General features: G+C 40.7%; 1 protein-coding gene across 1 annotated transcript in view; it reads left to right on the plus strand.

The window, feature by feature from the left end:
• Positions 1–2693: 2693 nt before the first annotated feature.
• The window catches only part of LOC136646009 (cilia- and flagella-associated protein 337-like), a 42565-nt gene continuing 20648 nt past the window's right edge, over positions 2694–24610 (plus strand). The window contains exons 1-12 of the mRNA XM_066622531.1: positions 2694–2761; positions 6415–6694; positions 10118–10171; positions 11270–11350; positions 12625–12690; positions 13057–13287; positions 14557–14636; positions 16177–16269; positions 17503–17548; positions 21215–21284; positions 23244–23487; positions 24479–24581. Coding sequence (XP_066478628.1) covers positions 2694–2761; positions 6415–6694; positions 10118–10171; positions 11270–11350; positions 12625–12690; positions 13057–13287; positions 14557–14636; positions 16177–16269; positions 17503–17548; positions 21215–21284; positions 23244–23487; positions 24479–24581 — 1416 coding nt within the window. The remainder of the gene's footprint in view (positions 2762–6414; positions 6695–10117; positions 10172–11269; positions 11351–12624; positions 12691–13056; positions 13288–14556; positions 14637–16176; positions 16270–17502; positions 17549–21214; positions 21285–23243; positions 23488–24478; positions 24582–24610) is intronic.

Below are 24610 nucleotides of genomic sequence, written 5' to 3' on the forward strand. Positions count from 1 at the left end.
GATTGTTGCACTGAGTCTGGAGGAAGGCGAACTGTGCATGCTACCCCTGCTTTAAATTCTTGCAGTTGTCTTCTTCAGTCTGAAGTTGCATCTTCCTACACTGGAAAGATAGCAGGCTCTGCTTTGTTATAGATATGAACCGTATTTGCTGCTTTATAAATTGCTTCACCTAATTAGGTCATAGCCCACCTAAATCAGTCCAATACGCATTACCAAATTTTTTCCATTGAATTTGTTTTGTGTTGGCTTTGTATGCCCGAATGGGAGTTGCTCTCACACAGCACTGGATGAAGGCTAAACTGTCTCAGCTTTGTATGTGTGAACTGTGTGAAAGTTCTATTGTGTTTACTGTTATTGGTTTAATTTTGTTTTATTAACTTGTTAGCCACTTTGAAAAAAGCAAGATAAAATTTTTAAAAAAATTAATAAAGGCACAAAACATGCAGATGTAGGATCAGGGACTGATTCTCATATGCCTACCATATTTCATAACCTCCTGGCCTGACTCTATCCCTCATTAGGAGACAGGTGATGAAAATTTCTTTCCAAAGATGATTGGTTCATTACTGTTGTTGGGAAAATCAAAAGGGCTCAAGGGGTAGTAATGCCCCCTCCCCAATGAATGGTATTAAATACACATCAGGTCGCTACATCCTTTGAAGACCCTACCAGAATCAATGAATATAGTCAGAGCCACACACGTATTCTCTTACATGCCTATATCTCTGTCAATCATTTCAATACATTTAATCCTATAGTTTTAACAGTATACAGCTGTATTCATGTGGGTAATTTGCTACCCTTCTTCACCACTATCCGAGTATTTGGAATATTCACCAAGCATGTGATGTCTCCTGTTACCAGTATCAATTATCTGTTGAATATTTAGCAGATATTCAAGTAATATCCAATAAATATTCAACCTCAGATTTTGAAGAAAAAGAATTTTCAGGATAATTTTTGAAGCACATTCCTCTCAACTGTTTGTAATTTATTGTAATTCTTGCAGCTGAAGAGCTATAAATCAGTTCTGGTCAATGTTTAAAGTTACTGAACAAATTAAATTCCTTGGTTTTAAATAAGCAAACTAAGGCTGCCATCTGAGGTTGCTGTGGCTATGAAGTGTCTGCTGTGAAGTGTCTGCTATCTTCACATCTGATACAGAATGTTCCAATTCAACCACTTTGTGAATCATTCTGGAATTTGTTGGCTAGTGCTCTTGTTTTCTTTTAATCTGAGATACAGAAATAATAATGGTGAACTGAATATGTGTCTGTGTGCCAGACTTCTGTGTCTTGTGTAATACAACACAGACCAGGAAGTTCTGGATTCATTTAAGGCCTGTTTTGCAAATCTGCTTTCCAGTTTAGGAAATTATATTCTCTCTCTCTCTCTCTCTCCCCCCCCCCCCCCCCGTGTACACTAAGTATGTTTGTTTCTGGTGTAAACTACCAGTCAGAGAAATGAATGCTCAAGCAATATTATGTAGTTTAAAAAAAACAAACACATACTTGTGTTTTTCAGCATTAGGAGAAAAACTAATAGAGGGCATGGCCAAAACATTTCCCTTACAGATACTGATTACATTTTGATTAAGAATCAGTGTAGGAATTGGTTGTTTCCTTGACTCTGTTGTTCAAAGTGAAACTTCTCTTATGTAGTGTAATGTAAATAAAAAGAAAGCTCACCGCATCTTAGTGTGGGATGATCGCAACTTTATCCAGGTTTCATAGCTGAAGTGACCATCGTGCATACCAGCAAACCAAACCCTGGTTCAGCCATCAGCCTTCCCCTCCCTGCCATGCTTCAGGTGGTCTGTCTGCCTTAAAAAAAAAATTAAACCACATTTCACAAAATTCCCCCAGTTGATGATGCAACTGTGCCAGTGGGGTGCAAGATAGCCTCTGCTTCTCCAATGGTGCCATCAGGGCTTCCTTCACCCCACCCTGCAAATACTTACCTACTCAGGCTTTGGGACTGTGGTAAATATCTGCAGGGGCAGTCCAAATTGCGCCGCAGCAATCACAGCACTACCACAAGCAAAGGACTTTTAAACATACCTGAGGGGTCGTGCTGGAAGGTCCCGGAGGCTTGCAGCCCCCTCTGCAGGCCTCCCCGATGCTCCAGATTGGCGATCGGAGCCCACTTCTGATTTTTGACCAAATTGTCAATTAAATGTTACTAATCACACCCCCAGCAGTTCAGTAATAGTGGAACGATATGCCAGTGAAAGGAGGCTTGCTTCTCCCCCACATGAATGGGATTGATCAGAGGACAGATAGTTTCTGGACCTGCCCAACATAGATTTCCAGTGTGATTTGAAACCTCCTGACTATAAGACAAGGGTGTGATGGAATTTCAGCATACTATAATGATGGTGTAACAGTGGCACCCCGGCTGAATTTGCCATCACAACGATGTATTCCTGGCACATGGCACCATCAGTGGGAAAGTCCTAAGGGTGGTGTGTGTATTTCTAATCACCGTCTCATGTGATGCTTTTACACTTGAGGGAGGTGCAAAGAAAACAGTAACCCGGAGCTACTGAAAACTCTGAACAGACCTACCCAGCAGGCACCAGTGTTAGGAGCAAAGTGGGCACTGCCAGAGGGGGCTGGAAACAATTGTGCTGTTTCAAGATTGAGTAACTGAAATTGGGGGAAAGCTATTGTGTGATTTTATTTTTTGGCACTATGCCTTTGAGGAAAAAAGTGCGACCAAGTTCTGCTTCAGGAAAGTTAGAAACGTCTACTCTTCACAGGTAAGGGCTGGGAAAATAGGAAACAAAAAAATGTTTGGTCTCCCCTTGCACAGAAACAAAACTTATGTTGCTGGATTTGTAAAATAAACGGAGCTTTGGTGCAGATTGCCAATCAATGTTGTTTAGAAGCTGTTTGCTGTTGTCAGGGAACCAAAGTTGTTGTTTTTTGGTCTCATGAATTCACATTTTCTGTCTCAGGCATCCCAGTTTCTTCACTGAGAAATGATCCCTTCACATTCAGTCTCCTCGGCATGTACATTTCACTTTGGGATGTTGTTTCTGTGGAAAACACCACTTTTTGTTTGCTCAGCTTGCTTCACTTGGGAACGTGTGGTGGATTATAATTAGCTCCCCCCTGACTCCTTAGTATTGACAAGGGAGAGTTTCTCAAAGTGTTTTCTAGAAACAAAGGCAAAAGCTAAACCTTTTACAGGAAAAGCGAGGAGTAATTAAAGAAGAAAATCCATTTTTGCTGGAGCAATTGCTATCACATTGTACTTGGTTTATGAGCTATATTATTGCTCTCGACTGGTTGCCACAATTGGGCTTGTAGAATTGAACAAACTCTGTGAAAGAAACCTCTGCAACCAGCAGGAATCCCAACAAAAGCACCTTTGTGAAAAGACAAAGGAAAAAAAAACATACCTGAGCACATGTCCACTTGAGCTTGAATGATATAAAATTGAAAGTCTCCTTCAGAGAATATGTAACTTCTCCTCCAGCATCATGGATTGACTTCTAATTAAAAAAACCAAACACCACTGAAGTTTTATCCACAGCAATGGAGATTTCACAATATCTCCCAGAAGTCCTTGAAGGTGAACACTATCCACAGTCACCTATTTAAGCCACTGAGATTTCAGAGTTGAGGCAATTTGTTCTTGTCTTGTCCATTGTACATGAGAAGTGGATGATAGACTCATTTTTCCTTGACTCCTGCTATTTTGTTTGTCCCTGAAGATTTGTATCACATTTGATTATCACTCTGACATTACGGACACTTGCACTGTCCTCCCGTGGTACCAGGGCCTGGGTGCGTTATTATAGTGAACGATGAAGTGATTTGCTGAGCACCACATCCACAGGGAAATAAGCCACATGAAGCTAGTCTCCACATTTATTAGGAGTTAATTTGTGATAGAGCTATTTATAAGCAAACCACAAAATCATCACCAGTATCAGTCCCTTAAAAAGCAACCTGATTTTTGCATATTTACTGGTGCATAAGCTAGGCTTTGTGCAGTACTGCCTCCTAGTGCCTTCAGTAATTTAACATTTTGCTTTTCCCCCTTTTGGAATACGGGTGACATATAATGGACTCTTTAGAGCACTTTGACACTAAAAACAACTAGTTTAAAATATGTTTGTCTCTCAACTCAGCTACCAATGGGATTACTATTATTTTATACCGACGGGTTCTCTTAAGAATGAATTCTCATCTTTGACAAAGCTACAATTCCCAGATTTCGAAAAGCTGAAACCAGTTTACAACTTGTAATGCAGATGTGCCCTATACCAGTTTTCTACAATTTCAATCAATGAACCATTTTGAAAACAGCTCATTAGAATTCATGAGAGAGATACGAAGCTCTACTACTATTTAATATGTATTTAGGGTTCAATTCAGTGGGCAGTTCTCCTGTGCTACCATGCTTTTGTGAAGTTGCTATACATTCAACCGAACATATACAGTACATTTATAAGCAGAACCTCCTATGGATTTGGCCCCTTGTAGCAAGAATTAGGGCCTAATACTGACACATGATGCTCGGTTTTTCATTTCCCATCTGTAACAGTCAAGTTCCAATGTGACGTCCCTAGGCCCTCTTTACCATAGTAACCCTTTTAACGTACTCTGAACTTGCTGTGTAGCCAGGATTAATTTTGGTTATGTGAAATGGTCCTTACACTGTCAAACTGATATTTCTAAGTTGATAGACTAGTGTGTCATAAGGTGTTGTGCTGTAAACATACTCACAGGCAGCAAGGGTTCCTGAACTATGCTATGAAGAAAGTTGATCTCCAGTTTTTCTGAGGAAATATTATGGGTTTGTCTAACAAGGGCTTATTGTGCTCTTCAGTAGGCATAACTGTAGCCTAGCAACACTGAAGCATCAACATAAAATAACCAAACGTATCAGTCACCATTTACATGCAGGAGGCGTTTATCTTTGGTTTGACCCTCAGCTTCAAAATTGATTTGTGCTTTTAACAGTAACGTGTAGGGCAAATATCTGCAAGACCGGAGAGGTCCATATGACTACATGGTTCCAGCAATTATGTCAGTAGGGCTGTGTGTTGGGGAATTGTGAGTGTTTGAGGTATCATTTGGGGATGAGGCTGGAGGAGAAATTGTAGTGTGACCCTTTCATGTTACCCAGGTGGAATTGAGTGGCTTCATATGTTCAACCGAATACAGAAACTTGTTTTGTGCTGCTGCAAAATAACTTCAAAATACTTGCTGGGCACCATTCTAACACCTTGTTTCTCACAGTAAGAGGAACAGTGGAAGGCCCCAAAGCACCGGCTTGTTTTCTTTGTTTATTCCTTACCTCTTTATTTTCTATCTTATTAACAGCAAGACATAGGAGCACAAAACAGGCAACGATAGTACAACTTGCCTTATTTTATTGTGAACTTCTATGGGGTTGAGATGGAAGGTCTAACCATCAACATATATCAATTAATTCAACCATGTATCAATTAATTCAACCATGTATCAATTAACCAATGCACATTTGGCTAGTCTCAGGGTATGTAATTCAGGCCATTGGTTATGGCTAGAGCTATTTGAAAACAGTGTTATTTACCTCACTCAGAAGTAAGCCCATTGGGTTCTGTAGGCTGTAAGCCTATCTTACACACTGGAAACAAACACCTCTACTTATGACTCAAGATCCAGAGTGGTGCAGTGATTAAAGCAGTATTTCTCAAACTGTGGGTCAGGACCCACTAGATGGGTTGCGAGCCAATTTCAGGTGGGTCTTCATTCATTTCAATATTTTATTTTTAATGTATTAGACTTGATGCTACCATGGTATGTGACTGCATTCGGGGAAATGTTACAGACTCGTACTTTTAACAAGCTACTATGTATATTCTTTTAACAATGATAGTACATGGGACTTACACCTTAAGTGCGGGTAGGCTTGCAGCCTAGGATTGTTGAAAATTTTCCTGGTTGATGATGTCACTTCTGATCATGACATCACTTCTGGTGGGTCTTGACAGTTTCTCATTCTAAAAAGTGGGTCCTGGTGCTAAATGTGTGAGAACCACTGGATTGGAGCGTCACAGTGAGAAGACCTGAATTCAAATCCACTCACAGACATGAAGCTCACTAGGTGATCTTGGACCAGTCACTTTCTTACAGCTTAACACACCTCACAGAGTTGTTATGGAGGTAATGGGGGAGGGGAGGGCAGGTAGGAGTAAGAACCATGTTTATTGTCCTCCTTTGAAGAAGGGTGGGATATGAATGTTTTAAATTAATGAAAATAAGTGAAAATCTGTGTCCTGTAACATATGCTCTGGCCCAATTTGGGAATAGAGGTACTGTTTCTTCTCCTGCTGCTACCACCAGCAGCAGCTAATAATAAATGAACCGTAATAGCCCTGTCCAAGGCTGCTTTCTGATGCTTTTGCTCTGACAGCATTCTGAATGAGCTAAGAGGATCGACAGCATCAACAGACCCTTTGTTTCGACGTGCTCAGACTTCATTAGGAGGCCCCAGGTTGCAAGCGGCTTCTCCAGTTTCCGCCAGCAGTTTTTCAGAAGCTCAGGAAGAGCTGCCAGAGCTGCCAGAATGGCTGATGAAGGAGTTGCTGAAAGGGCAGCAGAGGAGTCACTCGATAGGAACCATGGAAAACATCTCCGAGAGCAAAAGCGCTCAACACCATGTAGACCCTTCTCGAAGTCAGTGGAAAGGAAAGGTACAGTGAATTCTCTTGCTGGGCTCCAAAGGGCTTTAAAATATTAAATGCTGCAAGGCAGTACTTGTCTCCTGCATGGACAGAATGTGCTTGAAACCTGCTTGCAGGTTATTAAATGTGCATGAAAGCAGGCACACACTTTACATCAGATTTGTTAGTACACTAGCAGCCCAATCCTATCAAAGCCTAGTGCCGCCAGAATGAGTATTCTGGTGGCAGTAGGCGCTTCCCAGCTGTCACAAAAGGCAACATGCTGGAGTGCATGGCCTGGCCGCCACTATAAGCAGAGAGCAGCTGCTCCTGACCACATTTGGCATTAGGTATAAATGTGATACGCACTAACAAATGGTATAGATAATGAGAAAATATGTAGTGGAGCTTATAAATAGGTACAATTGGGAGACGTAAAAGGATAATTATAAATACTAAGCACAAATACTGAGGCCAAAATAACAGATACACTGGCAATGCCCTCAACTGCTGCTGATCTGCCATAAAGTTATGTTGCAACTAGGGGCAATTTGGAAGGGAGAAGAGTCAGGAAGAAAAGCGGCAGCTTAACCTAAAGTTGAGTGTTGGAATAGTTAGGACACACAGAAGAAAATATTTTTTTACCCAGAACCAGGGGACATCCACAAAAGCTGAGAGTTGGGAGAGTTAGGACAGACAGAAGAAAATATTTCTTTACCCAGTGTGTAATTAGTTTGTGGAACTCTTTGCCACAAGAAGTAGTTATGGCATCTTGCCTGGATGCCTTTAAGAAGGGATTGGACAAATTTGTGGAGGAAAAGTTCATTGTGGGTTACAAGTCATAGTAGGTATGTGCAAGTTGGTTTTAGAGGCAGGCTGCTTCTGATTGCCAGATGCAGGGGAGGGCAGCAGGACATAGGTTGTGTATGTTGTCTTGTGGGCTCCCTGAAGCATTTGGTGGGCCACTGTGAGATACAGGAAGCTCGACTAGATGGGCCCTTGGCCTAATCCAGCTCTTATGTTCTTATGCCTTTCCACCATAGCTCCCATATGAGTTCCATTCATATTTTTCTGTAGCACACATACTCCTGAACTTCTGACTTCAGGAAAAGTGGCTGGAGAAAAGGGAAAGGGAGGAGATTTTTTTTTTTAAAATAAAAAAATGTTGTATTTTTACACTAATTTCCACTTGCTCCTCCTTTCCATTTTAGTGCCTGTCTTCTAAGCATGTACTTTCTTCCTCCTTCTTTTTGGTTGCTGTTAAACAGGGCAAATTCATGAAAGATAAATATATCAATGCCTACAAGGTATGATAGCTAAATGGAACCTCCATATACAGAGGCTTTGTATCTGTGAATACTGAATGCTGGGGACAAACAACAGTAGAATACTTTCTTCTTCATTCCCTGCTTGTGAGCCCTCAGGGGTATGTGGTTGAACACTGATAGAAACAGAATGCTAGACTAGACGGATGTTGTTTAGATCCAGCAGGGTTTGCTTGGGATGGTGGGATATAAATTGTTTATGTTAATTCATTAATAAAAGATTAGTAGGAATGTGCTTTTTATTCCGGCACAGCCAGAGTAGAATAAAACACAACCTGACCCCAAAACCAGAAATCCAATTAAGTATTCCAAGTGCCCATCACATCACAGCTTAAGTGTTGCATCAATGGTGAATTATCGATATATGATGCTCAGTGTATGTTCAGATCATTGACTGTCATCCTCTTTAAGTAAATAAATCATCACTGTGGTCTTTGAGGTCTTTCTAGTTGAGGAAAAAAATTAATATGACCAAGAAGGAGTTGTTAAAAAAAAATGGTGAAAAAGTATGTAGAAATTGAAAATTATTTTTTCTTGCGAAACTTTAGAACTGGGTGTCATCTGATGAAATTGTTTTGCAGGAGGTTCAGGAAAAGGAAAAACAAGTCTTTCTGCTACCAATAAATAATTAATTTATGGAATTCGCTGTCACAGGATATGATAATGGCCACTTGCTTCACTACCTTTAAAAAAGGTTAGACATGTCCGTGATGGCTGGGGCTACAATCCTATCCACATTTTCCTGAGAGTAAGCCCTACATAATACAATGGTACTTACTTCTGAGTAGACATGGATAGGATTGCACTTACCACCTATGAACGGCTGTCAGACATGGTAACTAAAAAGAAAACTTCTGCCTTTAGAATAATAGAATATTAGAGTTGGAATCAACTTTGGAGGTCAACTAGTTCAATCTCTGCTCAGTGTAGGCAATTGCTACAGCACCACCATATTGGACTGCTCTTGCAGTCAGGAAATTCTTCCTCATGCCTAGCCTAAATCTACCTCCCTGTAAAGGAGGTTCTCACTGGATTCAACTCATTGGTTCTAGTCCTGCAATGAGGAGCCATAGAGTAAATCCTCCCCAACCATTCCGTTCCTGTTTCCTGCTTCCAATAGCTTTTACAGTTCAATCCTATGCATGTCTACTCAGAATTAAGTCTCATTATAGTCAATGGGCTTACTCCCAGGTAAGTGTGGACAGGATTACAGCTTTAGGGCCCAATCCCATTCAACTTTCCAGAACTGAAGCAGTTGTGCCAACAGGGTAAGTGCTGCTTCCTGTTGTGGGGAGGCAGACATGGAGGCCTTCTTGGTACTGCATTACAGCTGCATCTGTGCTGGCAATTTGGATAGAATTGGGCCTTTAGTCTCCCTTCTAGGCAGCAGGCTCCTTGCCTGCTCATCTGGCTATAAAGTTTTTGCTTATAGCATTTGTTCAAACAAGACAGCTTATCGCTTTGGGAGAATGTAATCAACATAAAAAAAGGTAATGGGGTGTGGGGGGCCACAAGGGGCTTGGGAACTGTGGATAACTGGACCAGTGGATACTGGATCCATGTATACTGGGGATGCCTGTACCTCAAAAAGATGTCTTTGCTTCAGTTGTATTATACGGTTGTGACTCAAAGCCATAGCAGTAGTATTTAGAATGGACATCTATGTAAGACAGGGACAGAGTGATAGTGTGTTTACTTCCCACAGGAGTGCCTCCAGCTCCCAAGGAGGAACAAAACTGGCAGGGGCAAGCCAAGCTGACCCCTCAGAATTAGTGTTAGCTTCTGTGATTATAAGAAAGGGTTGCCAGCCCTACAAGGATTGGTGTGGTTCAAAATCTCCAGAAATAGCATCCATCTCCAGCTGATTCCTGAAATTGATCCTGAAGATTTTAACAAGGTCTCCAGGAACTCCCAATATTGTCGCATGTTGGAAAAAAAAACCTCCAAGAACATCTTCAGAGTTATTGTATATCCCTATTGTAAAACTAATCATGAAATCCTATGCATGTCTACTCAGTAGAAACATTGGCTCAGCAGAACTTACTCCCAGGAAGGTGTCTATAGGATTGCAGAATTAGTGCCCCTCCCCCTTTTTTAATCATGCCATTTTGCTTTTTGTCTTGGCAAGATTGAGCAGCAAATAACCCTTGAACAACTTCAGAAACTGCATGCAGAATTTCAGGTATGAACTCATTTTATATTGTATTGGCAACCTTCAGTCTCGAAAGACTATGGTATCGCGCTCTGAAAGGTGGTTCTGGCACAGCGTCTAGTGTGGCTGAAAAGGCCAATCCGGGCGTGACAATCCCTTCCACACCGGGAGCAAGTGCAGTCTGTCCCTGGTCTGTCTCCCTGGCTATGGGCCTTCCTTCTTTGCCTCTTAGCCTCAGACTGTTGGCAAAGTGTCTCTTCAAACTGGGAAAGGCCATGCTGCACAGCCTGCCTCCTAGCGGGCCGCTCAGAGGCCAGGGTTTCCCACTTGTTGAGTTCCATCCCTAAGGCCTTCAGATCCCTCTTGCAGATGAACTCATTTATACTGGTGTATATAGTCACTGAAAAATGAAATGTTCAGAAGAGGTAAAACAAGTAGGCACAGGGGCTTTGATGAGTGACAATAAGGGTTTCTCTAATACTCATTGTCATGTCTGCAATTAAGCATGTGCTGTGTTAATCACTGACCACAATCCATTCCAGGACTTCAATGAGGTCAAGGAGGGTAACCAGGTAATGACTAGCAGTCTATTTATGGCTGTATACCAATCAGCATTAAATGTGCCTTTTGATCTATGTTCCTCATCTTAGTCTTGAGAGTTCCTGACGCTCTCCCACTCTAAAAATGCAACTTCTTTTGCAATTGTGAATATGTCATTTTGTTCATGCCTCAGTTATTCTGTGTTTGGGAAAAGATGTGGGGTGACAATATTTATGCTTTGGATATTGTTGAGAGGTTTGTTTAAGTCAGTGATTTTCAATCTTTTTCATCTCACGGCACACTGACAGGGCACTAAAATGGTCAAGGCACACCACCAGGTTTTTGACAATTGACAAGGCACACCATGCTGCCAGTGGGGGCTCACATCTCCCATTGGCCCAATTAATAAATGACCTTTCCCCAAATTCCTGTGGCACACTCGCGGCACACCAGTATGCCACGGCACAGTGGTTGAAAATGGCTGGTTTAAGCAATCGAGCAACTTAGAAAATGTAGGGTACCATCTTGCCAACAGTCATGCTTTTAAACAGCAAATTTTATTCTGCCAATTGCCTTATTGGCTTCCAGGAGCTGGAAATTAAGGGACAGAAATCTTTGGATGTGGACAGCTTTAAGCATACACTGAAAAAATGCATGGGTGCATGTGTGGTAAGTGAACAGCAATTTGGGTTACATGACTTGTTACGTTAAGCTTATGGTTAGGTTGATATGCTTGTTTTGTTCTGAGTAAAGAACAATGGGGGGAGCGGGGGCTGATCTGGACTGAGGTTGTGATACGAGGGTGAGAGCTTTAATCCTTTGCTCCTGCTGGTCCTCCTATCTGGACCAGTTCCTCTGCAACTGTCATTTGCCCCAAGGGGAAAGTTCCTATTTGAAAGCCATATGGCAGTGGTGTCACTAGGGTTTCTGTCACCCAGTGCGGGAGGCCAGCATGTCACCCCTATGATGGACCCCCCCATGCAGTGGGCAGGGCAACGCCCCAGGCAGTGGATGTGATAATGCACCATTGCCCCGCCCCACTGATTCTTTTCTATAGAATAGATATATTTTTGATAGAATAGAGATATTTCAGTACAGTTTGCTTCATTGCATTGTGAATGAAGTTACACATCAAATGATATATAACATGATGGTATTATTCAAAAATACCAAGATTTAAAATTTTTTTGCCAGTAGTTGTTTCACCCCCCCATGCGCATCACCCAGTGTGCCCTGCACCCCTGCATCCCCCTAGCAATGCCACTGCCATATGGCAAGTATCTCAAAGATAGGATTTGGAATGCAAGCGATTTGATGGGTGAGCATATTCTTAATATTTGAATACTGTAGTGCTTTTTGAGTGTACAAAAAAGTGTTTTACACTAAGTAATTCTTATAACAATCACCTTGTATGGTCAGTATTGTTATCTGCATGCTTCCGGTAAGGCTGAAATTGAGTGATTTGCCTAAAACTACCTAGTGAGTTTATGGCAGAGAGAAGTTCCTGATTTGCCATTTGTCTCTTAGCCCTTACATTGCACCAAGAGGCTTCCTGCTTTTGCCCTGCCTTTAGCCTGTGGCTCCCATGCAAAACTTTGTTGACCTTTAAACTTTGTTAATGCCATCATCATCTTGGCAGTTCACATTTGAGCTGAATTGAACCCATTGATTCTTTGTAGGCAGAAGCCCCAAGAGATTATGGGCCCAATCCTATTGAATTTTAAAGTGCCAGTGCAGCAGTACCAGTGGAATATGCACTGCATCCTGTGGTGGGAAGAGAGTCACAGAGGCCTCCTTAACGTATGGGAATGTTTGTTCTCTTACCTCAGGGCTGCATTACAACTGCACCGGTGCTGGAAAATTGGATAGGATTGAGCCCTGGGTCTCATGAAATCTTGACTTGTGTATAGAAAACTTGTGATGTGCATTTTTTGCCCCTACAGAATGATGAACAAATAGAAATGTTTTTCATGAAAATCGATTGTTCTGCAACTGGCAGTATTCAGTGGGTAAGTTTTGGAACCACTGGGGGAAGAAAAAACAGATAACATACAACATAAATATGAATAATTGCTTAAAAGAAGATGTGACTGTGGAAAAGAGGGAAATCTATCAGGAGAACTAGTGGCTGGGAAAGGGCCTGGCTTTATTCTATAATTTTCACCCTGCCCTGCACCTTGGGTTACCTACCGTAAGTTAGGTTTCTCTTGGCACCCCTGTAATTATGATGGCAAAAATAAACTTAGGCTGCAATCATATTCACACTTCCTTGATAGTAAGCCCCCTCAAAGTCAGTGGGACTTACTTCTGAGTAGACATGCTTAGGGTTGTGCTGTCAGCGTCCCAAGGTAATAATGGACTCTTTCCTGTGCTAGCATGATTTCTGCACATACATGCAGCTGGAATATGCCGAACAGGATGGGTCATCTGCCCGATTGAAAGCAGTCACCTTCTCGCTTCCTGCTACAATACAGGACATCCCACATGGAGAATCTGTGCTGCGCATTCACTCACTGTCAGACAGCACATTCATAACAGCCCAAGAAGATGGAATTATTTCCTTCTGGTCTCCACAACTCAAGCTAAAACGGAGAAAAATGGTATTTGTAAGTGACCCTTTCTCATCTCACAGCTTTCAGGATCCAGTTTATTTTGCATCCTAGCCTCAGGTGAAATTATGTTTTACAAGATCCTCCTGTTTCATGTGAATCCCCCAATATGAACATACATTATCACAACTACCCCGTCCCACCCATTCCTAATTTTCATTAAATCCCCTGAAACCAGGGATGGGTCGCAATTCAAATGACCTGGACTCGAGTCGTGAAAACACATGTTTTTCGTGATTCGTATGGACTCAAGTCACATGTGTCAAAAACTTGGGCACTGACTCAGAACTCGGGGTTTTACCCTGAAAATGAAGACTTGAAAAGACTCGAGTCAAGGCTTTCTTGTGTGTGTGTGTTTGCTGCTTCCGAGGCTTGACTCACTTTTCAAAATGACTTGAAAAATGGCTCTGGATGAGTTGCAACAACCGCTGTTATGACTTGTGGGTAACTAGAGTCAAGGGGGGCAGAGACTCACAACTTGACTTGAAACTCAGTGCTGTGGCTTAGGCACATACCTGCCGGACACCTTGTTTACAATAAATGTAGAAACATTTTACAGTATAGTCCAGCACCCAATTATACAACTTCCCTGATAGTCTGGCTTCAAATTAGCATCAAAATGCCATGGCCCTAAGCCTAACTTACCTCACAGAGTTGATGAGAGGATAAAGTGGCATTCATGTATGCCAGAGGATCTCAAACTTCTCCATAGTAAAACTCCCAATGTAAGTTTTGCAGGGGAGGGGGCAAAGGCAGCAACGCGATTCCCGCATTGGTTGCGATTGCAAGCCGGAAGTGGTTGCAATCACTTTTTTCAGCATTCTAAGACTTGTGGAGCCCTGCAGAGGGCTTCGTGGGACTCCCTGTAAGTCCTGCAGCTTACAGCAGCCCTCAGTAAGTAAAAGCACCCCCCCTTTGCCCCTGTTGGCAACACAATCCTGGAAACTGCTGCCTCTCCCCTTCCCCCACCTCTTAAGGGACCAGAGGCAGTTTTACTGGGTCCCGTTAGGGAGAAGGGCGGGATAAAAATAAAGTTTTATTATTATTATTATTATTATTATTATTATTATTATTTTTACAGGAGCTGGTGGGTTGCAACCCACCAGTTTGAGTACCACTGATGTGTGCCATTCTAAACTCATTAGAAGAAGGGTGGAATACAATAATAATCATTCAAGTATTTCAAATATTTTTTGAAAGCCTAATTTATGTGCTTGTGACTCAGGAATGCCAATCAATGCTTAACACATTTCTTTTTCTTTTAAGGAGAAAGCTCACAAAAAGTCTAAGTGGTTGATGGATTTTACTATCATGACACCATACAATAAGTTAATCTTGGGAACGGGGTAAGTGAAAATGATTTGAAAAACTAAAATAATAGTCTTTTGTCAGTATTTCCTCCATCCAAATCTTTGGGTTGAGGCTTACTGGGGAAACCTGCTACAAAATAGGGTGCAATCCTAACTCCTTATGTCAGTGCTTTCCAGCACTGGCATAGCAGTGCCAATGGGACGTGTGCTGTGTCCTGCAGTTGGGAGACCTCCTCAAAGTAAGGGAGTTTGTTCTCTTACCTCAGAACTGCATTACCCTTATGTCAGTGCTGGATAGCACTGACATAAGGGGTTAGGATTGTGCCCATAGATAGAGATCTGCCAGAAACAATCTAAGTGGTCTTTGGTAAGCTGTTCTTTCTCAGCCTCAGTCAGTTCCGCGTCTGGAATATATGGATAATTATTCTAAATTATCTTTGGGTAGATATGTTTTTAAAAATTTTATTTTGTGAGAAGTAAAAAAAAGTACATTTAAGAACACAGTACAAACAATTGCAAACAGAAGATATACAGGTTCGGCATCCCTTTTCCAAAGTACTTGGGACCAGAAGCATTATGTTTATCAAATTTTTCAGTATTTTGGAAGCCTTGCGTATACAGAATGAGGCCCAAATCTAAACACAAAATTAATTTATGTTTCATATACACATATCCTGAAGGTAATTTTATACAATATTTTTAATAATTTAATAGGTTTTAATAATTATGCACAAAGTTTGTGCATAAACACAGTATGTGATATTGTTCCTTGAAGCCAGTGATTGTCAACCTTTTTCATCTCATGGCACACTGAGAAGGTGCTAAAATTATCAAGGCACACCATCAGCTTTTTGACAATTGACAAGGTACACCATGCTACTGGTGAGGGGCTCACACCCCCATTGACCCTAATGATAAATGACCCTCCTCCTGCAGACCATTCATGGTACACCAGTGTACCACAGCAGACTGGTTGAACATCGCTGCTTTAAGCAAAAGTTTTTTAAAAATGTTGGCATGCAAAAGTTCCATATTTCAGAATATTCTGTATTTTGGAATTCCAGATAAGGGATGCCCAACCTGTATCTGTTTTCAAGACCATTACAAGAGGAAACTAAGATGTAGCTGTTTAAAAAAGAGGGGGGATATAAATATATTTAAGCAATTTATAGTATTGCATATTTTACATGCTGCATACATCTAGGAAAGGCTTCTAAATATCTTTTAGATAGGTTATTATAGGGATTTGAACAGGGTAATGTTCAAATATGGGATGTAACACATGGGATAAATTCTGAACATTTAAAAGCACTAACAAAATTAAAAATACAGTATTAGTAGTAAAATCTGTTGTAGCTTCTACTGGAGCTACAACTGCTCTGTAGCTTCTACAGATATGTGCCATAATAACTATAGGAAAGGTATTACTAATTGCATTCATTCTCTTGACCCGAAGTTCCTGTTCTAATATTCCTGTTTAATGCATGATGACACACACATCAGCTCTGCCTTTCTCCAGAGTAATGGAAAAAGTCATTCTGCTTTAAAATAAAATGTCATTTTAATTTTGTGATAGCGATCGTGAACTTCAGCTCTATGAAATCACCAATTTTGAACCCTATCTTCAGATTACTGGCTTGGAAGCTATACCTTTGAACATGGATTACTGGTAAAAAAAAAAAAAAAGGAAAAAAAAAGCCAACTTTGTCATTTGTCAGTCATTGCATAATTTTTTATACGTACATAGCTCCTATTTGTTTATATGGGATACCTGGACAATCTTTTATCTAACATTGTCCAGGCAAAAACCAAGTGTTTTTAGACCATTCCCTGTGTTTGTGGTTAAATAATACTTTTCAGCACCATACTCTTTATGCTATTAAAAATGATTACCTTTTTAATGTACCTGACAGTGTTCCATCCCCATTGTGTCCAATGTAGCTACTGAGGTGCATGTATGTACCACACTAGCCAAGAGTGCATTTGCCCAATTTGGGCTGGTGTGTAAATTATATCCTTTCCTAGAGAAGGTTGACCCAAAAACTGTTACTTGTGACATAGTAACATTAAGATTAGATTGTTAATCTAATGCACTCTACATAGACTTACCTGTTTGGAAACTACAGTTACTTAATAATGCATAATGTTAACTTGAACTTGATGTATGGAGCATGTTATTCAGTTATTTTTGTTCCATCTTCGTTGATTGCTGATTTGTTTTTCAGCCAAATTCAAGGTGCTGGTTTTGATCTTTAAAGTCTTAAATGGTCTGGGGCTAGGTTGAATTAAGGACCGCTTCTTCCAATATTTTCATAGGATGTTCTAAGCACTCAGGTCAACAGCAGAGGCCCTACTCTTCGTTCTTGTTCCATGGGGCAGGAGAACACACAAGATAGAACCTTTTTGGTTGTGGTGCATAAGCTTTCAAATGCCTTGCTACAGAAGTCCTGCCTTACCCCGTATTTACGCTTTCTTTGTCAGTTGGTGAAACATCACTATTATGGAGAGCTTTGGGGCTGGGCGGTTAAGAAATTAACTGCTGCTTAGTTACTACTGAAGAGCAGATTATTGATTAATGCCCTGCTAATTGTTCTTATACTCTTACCACTTTGTGTGTGTGTGTGTATATATTTTTGTTAACTTTGTTTTAAATTATTTTGATTTTGCATTTTGTTTTTCAGAAGTTTATGCTAAAACCGAAGATATTACAGAACTTTGACTAGCTATGTATTCAGACTTCCTGGAAGGTCCTGAGCGAGCTAGCTTATTATTTTGGAACAAAACCTTCCCAAAATACTGAATCATCTCCTTTGAAAATCAATACTCTGTGGATACACACAGAGAAACATTGGTTATAATAAATACCTAATTTTTAACCTCGTTTTTTCTCCCTCCAATTCAGCTCTACAGATCATGATGAATGTATGATTCTTTATGGTGATGACCAGGTATGTGTTTGAAAAACATTTGCTAGGAAAGTTGAAGAGCTCTGTGGTAGGGAGTGGTAGGGGGTGCGATGGGGGACAACTCCTGCAACATCTTCTGCTTAATTTTTCTAATTATGTAATTAATACACAAGGAAATGACGACAGAAAGCAAGAAAATGATAAGGGTTGAATTGCAAAATGTATTGTCTTCTGAATATCTGGCTAAATGCTTTATGACTGCAGCCTGTCATGATTGCAACCCACAGTGATCCACATTTCATCTTCTAAAAGCAAGCAGAAAGGGGATAATCCCTCATGGTGCAGTTTCTTCAAACACAGAAGTGCAGGACTTCTGTTCTGATTTACAGGGACCTTGTGAACGAAGAAGCAATTTCATTTGTGCAGTCCCTTTAAATCAAACCAGAAGTCCCGAACTCCAGAATTGAAGCAACCATGCAGGGAGTGAAGCTATTTTTGTGGGGTTTTGTTTTTTTTATTGTGTAGAGGCAGTAGACCTGGGGTGGTATCAGGTGGTGTTCCAGGTTGTTCCACTCCTGGCTGCAAGATAGATAGAAAATGGGTAGGTCATAGAGCTTCTGTCAATAAAAACAATAGCAAAGCAATCCTACTACCAAATGCCTCCCTGGACATATTTTTGTGTTCAAAACCCTGAAAGATGCACACAATTCCAAGTTTTCTTGTAATTTTCTTCAGCAGCTGAACAAGAAGTGTGTAACTTGACCCATCTATTTTAAAAACACAATTTTTGCTGTTTCAGGGATGTATCAATATCTTGCTTTTGCGTTCTGTGGGTGAGCTCCTAAGGCAAGTATTTACCATGTGAATATTTCAACTGAGAATAAAAATTAATAATTTCAAAATAACATTAATGGCTGGAAAGGACATGAAGGGCTTTTCCAGATGTCCACTCTCCTAGCAATGGTAATCAGCAACCTGGAAGTGAAACAGGAAGTAATTCATAGAAGAAGCAGCTGTTATTATAGACCAGGGGTGTCCAAAATTTTGGGCAGGAGGGCCACATCACCTCTCTGACACTGTGTTGGGGGCTGGGGGAAAAAAATTAATTCACATTAAAATTTGAATAAATTTACATAAATGAATATTAGAAATGAACAAATGAAGGTCTTGCAGTAGCTCAAGGCCTATAAAAGGCCTTGCACTAAGCAAGGCCAGCCTTTCCTTTGCTGCCACTGCTGCATCACAGACATGAAACAGCAAGTAGTGGAGGGAGCCCTCGTCCCACAGCTCAGGTGAGAGTCGAACAGTTGTCCTCTTACTGAGAGCAGTTGCATTGGGCCAGCACGGGCTCCAGCAAGTCTCCGGGGGGCCAGAGACTCATTGGAGACTGGGGGCTCCCTGAGGGCCTGATTGGGAGCCCCCGAGGGCCGCAAGTGGCCCCCGGGCCGGGGTTTGGGCACCCCTGTTATAGACCTTTGGAGCTGCTTTTTTCTCTGACTTACCTGCATGTGCCCCAAAAAGATTGAGCTCAAATGTTCTGTATGCAAAGCAGAGGCTCTTTCACTGAGCTATGACCTCTCCTAGACTGAATAAGGCTGCAATCCTAACCACATTTTCCTGAGAGTAAGCCCCATTGAACAAAATAGGACTTACTTCTGAGTAGATCTGTTTAGGATTGTGCCCTGGGTCTCATAGCATCACAGCCTCAACAAATGTTTAAAAAAAATAAAAACTTGCTAGCTGTATAATTGCTGCCTAGGGTGTTTTTATCACTCCTAATCCATGTAACAGAACACCTGATATTAGCAATTGCTTTACCAGGGGCTTGCTGAGCTGCTCTGAATCTAGAAACTGTACTGCCAATCACTCTTGGATTTGTGTATATTCAGGGAAATGCAAGTTGTTTATTTCTTAGGGATCTCTTGCTTAGCTATAGTATTCCAAGTGTGAGACAAATGTTATAGCTTTACCAAATTTTAAACAAAGCCCAAGTGTTTCCTAGGCTGACAAATAGCCAAATTAGGAACTTGTAAGGAGGATAGGAGCACGTAATTATTTTTATTGGATACAATTACTTTCTCATGTTTTCAGAACATGGAAGAAACTACCCAAAGTTGCAAGCCTTCCCAGTATTGGCCTTGAGAATGCTACTCTTTCTCCTAATGTCACTTACATCCGTTGGAAGGTTCATGGAGATTGGGTTGCTCAGGTAAAAAAAAAAAAAGGTTGCATAGTAAATTAAAATATTACAAGAAAAAATAAGGGATTTTATTCAGCCACCCCGTACTGGAGTCATGCTGAATGCTGCTTAGTACTATGCTAAGCAATCAATGCTATACTTTTGATTTTAAGTATTAAAGGAATGATTCTTAGAAGATTGTTTTGCCCCTAATGTCTGTATGGTATTCCAAGATCAGTAATGATTGTAGGTAGTATACTTTTTCCAGAACTCCATGATGCTTCGCTGAGGCTCCTATCTGTACTGGCCCATTTAACCACTGTATAAGACCAACATTTCCTCGTCTAACATCACCATTTGCTGCTTCCCTTCTCTATAGGCTAAGGGTGCCTGGGATTGTCATTGGAAACAGTTGACAGAATTTCCATTTTGGGCTTTTAGAGTACTAAGGAATGACTTGTTCGTATTTGAATATTAGCAGTCATGCTGAAGTTAGGGGGAATAGAGTAATAGTAAGTATGCAAAAGTTGTGGAGGGATGATAATCCTGTAAATAGTATGATAGTCTAGAGCAGGGGTGTCAAACATAAAGCCCAGGGGCCAGATGTGGCCTGCAGAAGCTTTTTATCTGGCCCTCGGGCTCTCAGCAGCTGAGCAATGCTGAGGTGGCACTGCTTGAAAGGGTGGCCCACATGATGGGCTCTCCCAAATCTTGAAATATGATCAAGATTTGTGTATTTTCTCTCCTGTCATTAGCAGCTAATGAGTTCCTACATGAGAACAGAGTGTTTATTTCTGGTTTTGACCTGTTTAATGACATCATTTCCTGTGTAATGACATCACCTCCGGCCCTCAGCAGGCATCATGAATGCTTTTTGGCTGTCTGTATGACATGAGTTTGACACCCCTGGTCTAGAGATATACAGTACCCAAAATCTGTACTAGCAAGAAGTTTCATGACTAGGTTGCTGCATGTTGCCCATTGTCTTAGCTCTAAACTGTGTGGCTGTGAAAAGAGCAGGTAGAACTGCTGTGACTGTCAAGAGCATTTCAGGCCAGAAGGGCAGTAGGAGGAGAGTTTCTTGAACAGCTTCTGTACTTACCCACGGAGAAATGGTTTGAGAATGTGAGAGGTGCAACAAGGACACCTTAAACAAACATTCAGGTGATAGTAGACCCTTGAGGAGCCTGCCATCCCAACAACTGTGACACGATGCCCTTGAAGCCACATACAGATGTATATTTCAAAAGTTTGTTCATCTAAGTACCTTTCCCCCATTTTGTTCCCTTCTTGTCTTTTGTATTAATCTGCTTTTACGGAATGTAATGTGCCTTTTTAAAGTGATATTGTTCAGGATTATTGCTTTACAATAAATGCTACTAGTGTTGAAGCTAAATCAGAACAATAGCCCAGTAGTAAACTGATCCATGAAGCCAAATATCAGGGTAAAATAATCTTAATATGGAGCATTTTTCTCTAAATGATACTTTGTACCATTTTGATAATACTGTTTTCTTCTTTCTTTTTAGTTGAATTACTATGATTCTATTAAAGCAGTAATTTCTGCTTCAAGCCATGAGTCTACAGCCTTGGTAATAGGTAACTATATTACTGCTCTTAAATCCAGGAAACTGTTGTTTTATGCTTTTTGTTCTTCTTCTGTATGCAGTGAGTTGCATCCAAATAAATTTTGTCATGACCAACTTAGTCCCACTAAAATTCATGAATGGGATTTAAGTTAGCCATGGTTATCATTTCTCATTTATTTCAATGGTATTTAGTTATGACTAATTCCCTTTGGATAAAACTCATTGTCGTTTTTATTCCTTCCTGTGTTACAGTACCATAGTCACATTGCTGCCATCCAGCTGATCAGTTCAGTATTTTTTAGAGTCACAATGTAGGTGACAGATTCTTTTTCACAGCAATCCTTTCTAGCCATTTTTTCTGTGTATGGATGTGGAGACATCCCTTAAGTATCCTTTTATAAAGCAGCATCAGGCATAAAATTATACGTTTCTGCATCAAAGAATGAGTAATAAGAGTAATATTTTGCTTGGTAGGCGGAAGGTTGGTGTTCATGTTGTGCATTCATCTGTTAACATTTCCATGAAAAAATTGTGCTTGTATAGCATTCTGAAATAAAAGATGTCTGTTATGTCAAATGACGCAGTGATGTTATCTGAAAAGGAACTGAAATGTTCCTTCCAATAACTTGGCTTCCTTAATCCTGTCTTTGGTTGTGCTCCAAGCTTTCTGTCCTGATTCCTGAACTTTGTCCATATGTTTGAACTGAGTAGATCCTGCCCCTTCTCCCCGACAAAAAAAGAACTTTCATGTAGAGGAAAAAAATAAAACTTTCATGTAGATCAATATCCATGATGATCAGGCAAATGATCTGCATATTGATCTGATGCTTTTCAATTCTCTTTCTTTACTAGGGTTAAGTTCCTGGAAAATCCAGTGGATACCAAATTAGCGGATATTGAATCATTGAGTCTATGGGTAAAATGGGGTTAGGTTCCAGGTGACTCTCTTCACCTTATATACTCTATGAACTTTATGAACCTGAATCTTAACTTGAAGTATATGGGCTGGGTAATAGTGAGAGCTCATCTACATTTCCAATTTACGATGTTTCCTCCTCTGTGCTGGATATCCCTTGATGTGTTGAAGATTGTGGCGATGGTGATAGCGATTTCTCTGTGCTGGCTGTCCCTTGACTTGTTAAATGTTGCTGGCCCAACAGCGAGTCCTCAGAGGTCCACAGTGGGGAGGGGTTTGCTTCATCTGCCCTCCCCCTGCACTTGGCTCCTTCCTTTGGCTTGCCCCAGAGCAGCCCTCAAGTAGCCTTCCAGAAACCTCTCACCTTCAGCCTCTCATCATCGCCAGGGTTGTGAAGGTTCAGCTGGAGTTCCCAAAATGGTGGGGTAAGCGGACATAAATGTATCCAATTCTCCGCTGGCCAATACCAGTGCCTGTTTGATGCAGCATCAGCACATTAGGGGATAATGAGAACAGAGTCGAAGATAACGAGAGGTAGGTGGCAATTCTACCCATCCCAGATAAGCAAATTTGCAGATGGTGAATTAGCATATAAAGAGAACTGACTGTACAAGTATTTTCCATGTGAGAAAATGTCATGTGAATCTATACGGTTTTACTAAATAGATCCAATGGTGGAATTGTGCAAGTAGAAGCACTTTCACTAGTGCAAGAAGGCACCAAATTATTGCCAATCTTCAGTTGCACTCTCCACATTACTGTTTGAGAGGGTCTCCCAAAAGGAACGCATTGGGAGGGATTGCAAAGGGAAGGAGAAGGTGAAAAATTTCCATTCCATAAGTGAAATGCTGCTTGTAGTTCTGAAGATATGCTTCTTTTATTTTATCTAGAATGCAGGTTTTATGAAATCCAATTCCTGGAAGAATCTCTTTCATTTATCTTTTTTGTAATCCTCAGTCTTAGATCATATTGGCATTTACACTGTGCAACACCAACACATTCAACCTAAGGCCTGAACCTGACAGTTTTTAAAGAACTTGTGTATGTTTATAGGTTGTGTTGTTGGAGCTACCAATGTTGAACAACAGATGAAAGAAATAAAAGAACACAGGAAGGATTCAAAGGCAAGGAAAGGGCAGGCGATCTTAGGTGCTCCCACTCGAAGAGCGGAGGGAGATCAGATTGTTTTTCGAATCCACAAAGGAGTAAAAACATTTGCGCTCAGTAAAAAGAACAATCTCATAGTAACTGGCGGAATGGATCGACTCATTCGGATGTGGAATCCTTATATGCCTGGGTAGGTGGGGTATTATTATAGCAGTTCTTGTTATAGTGTCTGTGTCTGTCCATTACCTATGTTTTTAAAGAAAGGTATTGTATAGATGCCTTTACAGCCCACAGTTAGATCAATACACAGTTAAGATTAATGAATCCTGAAGCACAGTTGTTGGTTTGGAGGTTAAGGGTCAAACCACATGTTATGTTAAGCATGTGCTTAATACTGATATGTTTCTTTTTTTTTTTTCTTAAGTAAATACAGGTAGCAGCTGGGGTTTTATTCCTACTATCACCTAAATCTGGATTGGGTACTTCTGTGGCTGCTATTCGCCATGGAAGAAAAGGCCCCATTCTTGCCAGAAACGTCCTTATGGGATATGTTTAGAGGCCTAAATTAAGATCAGAGTTCTTCCTCTCAGCTTCTGGCATGGATTTTGGCAGACACTATTTTGACATCAAGTTCTGCCTGACACCTGAACGTATATAGGTAGCTGTCTTATACCAAGTCAGAACCTTGGTCTATCCAGTTCAGTATTTGCTGACTGGGAGCACCTCTCCAGAGTTTCAGGCAGGAATCTTTCTCTGCCCTACCTGGAGATGCCAGGGATTGAACAAGGGACCTTTTCATGTGCTGTACTGCTAAGCTATGGTTCCTTTACTGCCAAGGGAGTCACATAGAGAAATTGCATTGTACTCACTGATCCTTCTCACTCAGTACTATAATCCTCTCTTCTTTCTGTGTGTACTTTTTTAATTACTGGTGTCAGTGTTTTTTTTTAATTTTTAATTACTTTTATTACTAATAAAAGTAAGATTATTAAGTAATTATTATTAGTAAGATCAAAGTAAGATTATAAAAATAATTACTAATTAATCTTTAAAGTTTTTTTAATTACTGGTGTCAGTGTAATTTTTACACTGGTGTCAGTGCTCATTCATTTCCCTATTGATGTTCTTATACTGTATATATTTGACCCTGCTCAGTGTTTAATATTCTGCTCAAATTCCAGAAGGCCAACAGGCATTCTCAGAAGTCACTTGGCCCCTATCTTCTATGTCCACATATCTGAAGAGGATAAAATATTTTCTATGTCAACCGACAACACAATTAAGGTCAGTCCATATTTACTTGTGCCAGGTTA

This window comes from Tiliqua scincoides, chromosome 3 (genome assembly GCF_035046505.1).
Source record: "Tiliqua scincoides isolate rTilSci1 chromosome 3, rTilSci1.hap2, whole genome shotgun sequence".
Lineage (NCBI taxonomy): Eukaryota > Metazoa > Chordata > Lepidosauria > Squamata > Scincidae > Tiliqua > Tiliqua scincoides.